This window comes from Capsicum annuum, unplaced genomic scaffold, assembly GCF_002878395.1.
Source record: "Capsicum annuum cultivar UCD-10X-F1 unplaced genomic scaffold, UCD10Xv1.1 ctg2547, whole genome shotgun sequence".
NCBI lineage: Eukaryota > Viridiplantae > Streptophyta > Magnoliopsida > Solanales > Solanaceae > Capsicum > Capsicum annuum.
Window position 1 is genome coordinate 205,864 of NW_025831672.1, and position 6,179 is coordinate 212,042.

Sequence of the window (6,179 nt, forward strand, 5' to 3'; positions counted from 1 at the left end):
GAAATGAAAGTTAGAATTCTAGTATGAAATATATGGGGTATTACATTTGTGGAGAATAGAATTTGGTCTTCTAGTATAGCACTCAAAACAAACTTGTTTGTACAGTTTGTTTTCTAATCATAAATTTTATTTTAGGCGGTGGTATTAAATCTATCATTGATTTCAATACATCAAAATTTAAATTCCAGATAAAAAAGTATACGTACCTATGTTTTGAGCAGGTTTAAAGGAGGTTGATAGTTTAGATCTACCTAAAGATTGATTTTTACCTATACAAAAGATCAGTGAGTAGATTGTACAGAAGGTGAAATAAATTAAAGTGACATAAAAAAGAATCATAAATATATTTTGAGAAAGAGATAATTGTACAAATCAAACTTTCATGAACTTTGTAAGGATTTAGAGGTAGGTGGTGGTATTAATTCCATTGGGATTCAATCAACTGACTTCAAGATTCAAGCAAAGGAAATGGATTTTAAAGTTTGAGAACTTCTAGAAAGATTCAACATCAACTTGTATAAGCTTAAGCTTAACAAATAACAAGCGAGTTAGAGGGTGAGCTTACCAAGTATATATCATATAAAAGCAAATCAAAGCTAACCACAGGTATGCAAAACTAAAATTAATGATCGTTTCTCAAAATGTTGAAGGAGATGAAACGTTTCACTGAGTTTTAAAAGAGTCCAACTACTTTCCTAATAGCCTGTTTGGATGGTGGTTTGCCATGTTTTCATAATGTATGGTACAGTAAGGTATGGTACAATATAGTTTGTACCATGTTTAGATGGACTGTACCATTCACTGTGGTTTAATAACAGTTTTTTTGTTTGGATTGATAGTATGGTACTTTATGGTAACAGGTTAATTTACTAAAATGCCTCAAATTGTTATAAATTTTAAATTTATCCAAAATTATTAATAAAACAATAATTTTATGCTTTTTTTCTGGAAATAAAGGGCTGCCCTATGTCCATGCTGAGAAAATATTTGATCAAGCTCATGTTGATGGACTGAGATTGGATACGGGATTCATCAATTGTGAAAAATATTGAACAAGTTCCATATAACCTGTGGACACTGTTGTCTGAAAGCCTTAACTTCAATATGTTAACTTTGGATACCAAATTCTAGAAGGAAATACTTTCAAACTTAATATCAAACTCACTAAATAAATAATCCACAATATCTATGCATGACTATGACTACAATTAGATAATCCTACTGGACTATGTTAAAAGGACAACCCGGTATTTGTTTATCACATTTTTTACCTCTGTTCATATTATATATAAGATGTTCCTTACATTAAATTTATATCATAACCAAACATTTCTCTAGGTGTTAATGATGATACAAAGACCAACCATGACTTGCATTTTTATTTTCTCTTTAGCTTTCTTGTTGAGTTTCCATTTGACAATTGCATAATGTTCAACCACTTTGCATACTTATCTTGTCCATATAAATAAGCCAGATGCCCAAGTTCTTGCTAACTGGGGTGATCTAGCAAGTTACTAGAACTCCTGTTTACAGGATCAATTTGCCAGAATAGAGGAGCCATCCCGCATTATTCATTCCTATCTCCATATGGCTATTGGCTTTGCAGCTAAATTAGCAACCATGGAGGTAAAAGCAATGGAAAATAAGGATCTCCATCTCTAACATATTTTGTTGAATAAGGCTAAAGAGGAATCCCAATGAAGAGATTTGCATAAAATAAGAAGTCTTGGAAATGGAAAATATTTATAATCAGTACTTTGACAGAATATGGACAAAGCTAATTGTCAGATAGTTAACATGCAGTCTAAAAATAAAATAGCATTTTCTATAAAATTTTTAATTTTGGGATAACCGTGGTGTCCGTCCCAGCTTTCGTGCACCTTAACTAAGTCCACGATAAATCTTTCATTGTCATAATGAATCTACCATTGGTTAGATGACCATATGTACAATAGAGATGCCAAACACATCTATATGAAAAATGAAGAAAGAAATCAGAACTACTAGTCAAAATACCATAAAACGTATTCAGTCGAAGTATGTATTTTTCATTGACCTTTTGTACAGAGCCACCATATCTTTATTAAGACGTGATGATTCCAAGAACAAATCTTCATAGTTTTTGATATTGACAGTATCTATCTCAAAATCGGGCTGAGCATAATTCTCACTCCACTCAAACCATAACATTGTAATAGACTCCTTTCAGTTCTCACCCAACATCTGTTTCCAAGTCAAATAAACATTCATCTAAGACAGCAATAAACTAGGGTGACACCAAATGACAGATGTTATAGGACTTTAATATCAAGGTCAAAAATAGTTCAGATGATCTAGAAAACAAAGAGTTAACACAGAATAATCAAGATCAATGTACTACTTTTGTTTTTCCAAGCTTCTTATAATGGTGTAAGGAAAAAGATCCTAAGATTCAATGCGTCTCTAACTGACTCCACATATACGATACACATAGCCAATATCATCTTTAAAGATGAAGAAATGATCACACTCGTCGTCCTCTATCTTCTCATCTGGTTAATGTTCAGCAGTAACATCCTATTTTTACATGCAACAGAGTTCAAATATTAACATACACTGTCTGATAGCCAGTGAAGGATCAATTTAGATACATAAAAAGGCAAATGATTGATTCTAACATTAGAAGAAATACTCTCTTTAAATTGCACCTGCAAGTATTTTTTGATGTTATCAAATGTACAAACACATATAGTTAAAAAAAGCCAACTGTAAAAGGTGATTTTGTAGATAGATAAAAGCTGATACAACAAATGTTTCTTAAAGATGCCGCTAGAAAAACCCTGAAAGCAATATAGTCTAGTATGCTTTTAGAAGTGCATGGAAAGTATAGTGCAACATTTATACCAGAACAACATTCATAATATAGCATGTTTGGCTCACCATTCAAGATACAAAGTTTGCAAAATCAAAAGCTCTTTCTTGTTTCTTATACAGGACCATAAAGTAAAAAAACATAAAACCTAAGCTCAATTGTCTTTTGGCAGCATTTCTGATAAAATATTTTTGCGTTGTTCCCTTGGACATCCAATCAGTATGCGACATGCACTTGTATTTTCACAAAGAAATATATAAGCCATTAAATTCACACTAGGCTCCAAATATAGCTCCTACAATGTATTCCTTATCTCGGTCTCAGAAATAGGCAAAAGGGGTGAAAGCTGGTTAATAGCACCAGTTAAGTTGTCCATCCCACCTCTCAACATGCCAGTCATGCCTTCAAGATGATAATGTTTAATTTTTTTTACTTCTTGAAGGTGTTGGTTGTTCTGAATAGACAATAGGTGTAGGCACATCACTAGATGCTTGAGTTTAGTCTCCCTGTTCATATCCCTCTATGTCTTTAAATGAGTCGGTATTTATAAAACACATGTCATCTATCTCATCAATAGTCAATGAATCATCACTTGATTTTCTTGGATTTTTATAAGTATTCCTTTTTAACATATCTGAACCAGTCTCAGCATGTTTTCCAGTTGCTCTGTCCTTTCCATATAGCGTCACCAGCTTTTCATAATTTTTAAATAATTTGTTCTTTAGCTCAGCAGCTTGTGGCCTAACCTATATATTATAAGTACAAAATATTATTGAAGAAAATAATGTTGAAAAAAATGAATTTTCCATGTTTATTGAAAAATTTCACCACTGCAAATTAATCATACCACAATAATAAAAATTCAGCTATGACTATAAATATAACTTACTTATTCATGATGGGATGAAACTTTACCTGAATTAGTTGAGCCTACACTTCAGGTTCAAAATCCCACTTATGCGTGATAGGATCCCATGCAAATCTGCTCATTCTCGACTGATGAAATGTATCATAAAACTTGGTGAATTGCCTTTTGATTGCTTTTATCCAATTATGAATTTTTTCCTTGTTAAGAACATTATTTGGAAATTTGGATCGTAGCTCCTTTACAATGTTATCCATTGCGTGGGTAGTAAAAGTTCCTCCAATCCTATGCCCAAGTGCATCCTCATGACAATAGGTATCCACTAATGTGTCATGCATCGCATTTGTCCAAATAAATATAGAATTATCTTGCACTTTTAGATCACTTGAAGTGAATTCCTTCGCCTTTTTCGGCATATCAACCACCATAGAATTACCATAAAATATTCATACAATTTGAAAAAAGAACATATTGTCACACTTAAAAATTGATAACAAAAAATATTATAAAGTAAACCAACAAAACACAATGTTCGTAGTAAAAATAACAGCATCGCGAAATTAATTGTAAATAACATCAACAAAAAAAATGAGACACAAATTATCAGTTGAGTTTTTTTCTAGAAAATTAATCTTGATAATTATCCCACATGGCAGTTGCTATGCCATCTCGAATCAATTCCCCTTTCCTAAACTCTTCGTTACTTTCTCTAGAATTTGGAGGTTCTTCATGTACAGTGTTATCATCATTCATAAGCTCTGCATCAACTTGAGCGAGTAACTTATCATTTGATTCTACACCTCTTAAATAGTTGTGTAGGATACAACATGCAAATTTAATCAACTTTTGAGTTTCAATTCCATATGACGACTTAGTTGAGCTAGAAATTATAGGAAATTTCTGTTTAAGAAATCCAAATGCACGTTCTCTAGCATTACGAAAAGAAGAATGTCGTAAATTAAATAATTCACGAGAATTTCGAGGTGGATTATTTCTTGAATACTCTTTCAAGTGGTATTGCTCCCCCCTATAAGGTGTAATAAGCCTACTTTCCAACATAAGTCCAGCATCAACAAGGTAGAATTTTCCTAAATATAAAAAGAAAAAGATTTACTTATATACTAATCATATAACTAAATCTAGATAAATATATATAATATTTTACCTTCGGGAATTTTTAGTGAATCTTGATTATTTAGTTATTCTTTCATGATTCTTAAATCAGACATTGTACCTTCCCCCCCAGCTAACACATATGTAAATTTTAAATCAAATGTACATGCAGCTAGTACATTTTGAGTTGGATAATCTTTCCTCACACAGAATTTTGGTGCTTCATGTTGTGAAACTTTAACACGTATATGTGTTCCATCAATTGCACTAATACAATCCTGATATTATAATATCAATTAATATTGTAAATATTCTCTATATTAGATTAAATTAGAATATTGTTGAATTGTGTTTACCTTAAAATATGGGTAGAATCTTTGACTGCTACTAATTTCATAAGGAATATGGGAGCCATCAGGTTGTTTAATAAATTTTTCATATAATGCCAAGATAGCTCATAGAACAACATGAAAATGAAAACTGACCGACTCTCCAGATCGTCGAAAGATGAAAGAGAGCTCACGATTTGTCACATTATGTGCTAACAAGTACAGTGTTTTTGCAACTTGTTCTTCAATTGTAACTTGAAGTGTTGGTCTAAGACCTCCATCTCTAACTAAATTTTTACACAGACCAGTAAAAGATGAAGGGGCCATTCTTAATATAATATGGCAAAGTTCCGTCGAAAATAGATGGCTGAATAATTCATCTCTAACTTTCTCTATTTCAAGCCGTATATCACGTGTAATCGTACGTCGGTCATTTTCAATTTCATAAACATACGTCCAAAACCAACTAACTACTTGAACAACAACATATGTAGTTAATGAGATCACTTGTCTCAATATGTCACTACTATCGTGATTATTTTGATCAACCATCTGTCATAAAATTAAGAAAGATGCATCACCCAATTAAATAACGTATATATTTGAATAAAAATTAGCTACGAGATTACACAATTTTAAAAAACATACATGCACAAAAAGACAAATATGAACACAAGTCTGCTACTTTAATATTGCTTTAATAATGAAGAATAGGAATCAATAAATTATGAAGTTAAAGCCTAATTTAATATGCACAAACAACAAATTATATAGTTGATGCGTGTTTTTCAAATTTCCAAACAGATTACAACATGTTTGATAAATAAATATGATAAATTTTATGAGAAAACAATAAGTAAATAAATTTTAAAAAATACCTGAGAGCTCAATTGTAGAAGAGAAAAGAAGACGGAAGGTGAAGAGGGAGGCGTAGAAGAGAAACAAGAAAACAGAAAGGAGCAGAAAAGCCGAATAACAAAATATATTAGGTTTAAAGGGTAAAATTGAATTAAATAAAATT

General features: G+C 31.6%; 1 protein-coding gene across 1 annotated transcript; it reads right to left on the bottom strand.

Annotated features, from left to right (window-relative positions):
• Positions 1–4,343: 4,343 nt before the first annotated feature.
• LOC124890806 lies at positions 4,344–5,485 on the bottom strand. Its single transcript, XM_047402619.1, has 3 exons — positions 5,315–5,485; positions 4,951–5,107; positions 4,344–4,804 (listed from the first exon to the last, which is right to left on the bottom strand). The coding sequence occupies exons 1-3, from the start codon at positions 5,483–5,485 to the stop codon at positions 4,344–4,346; spliced, it is 789 nt and encodes a 262-aa protein (XP_047258575.1).
• Between the last annotated feature and the right edge of the window lie 694 nt (positions 5,486–6,179).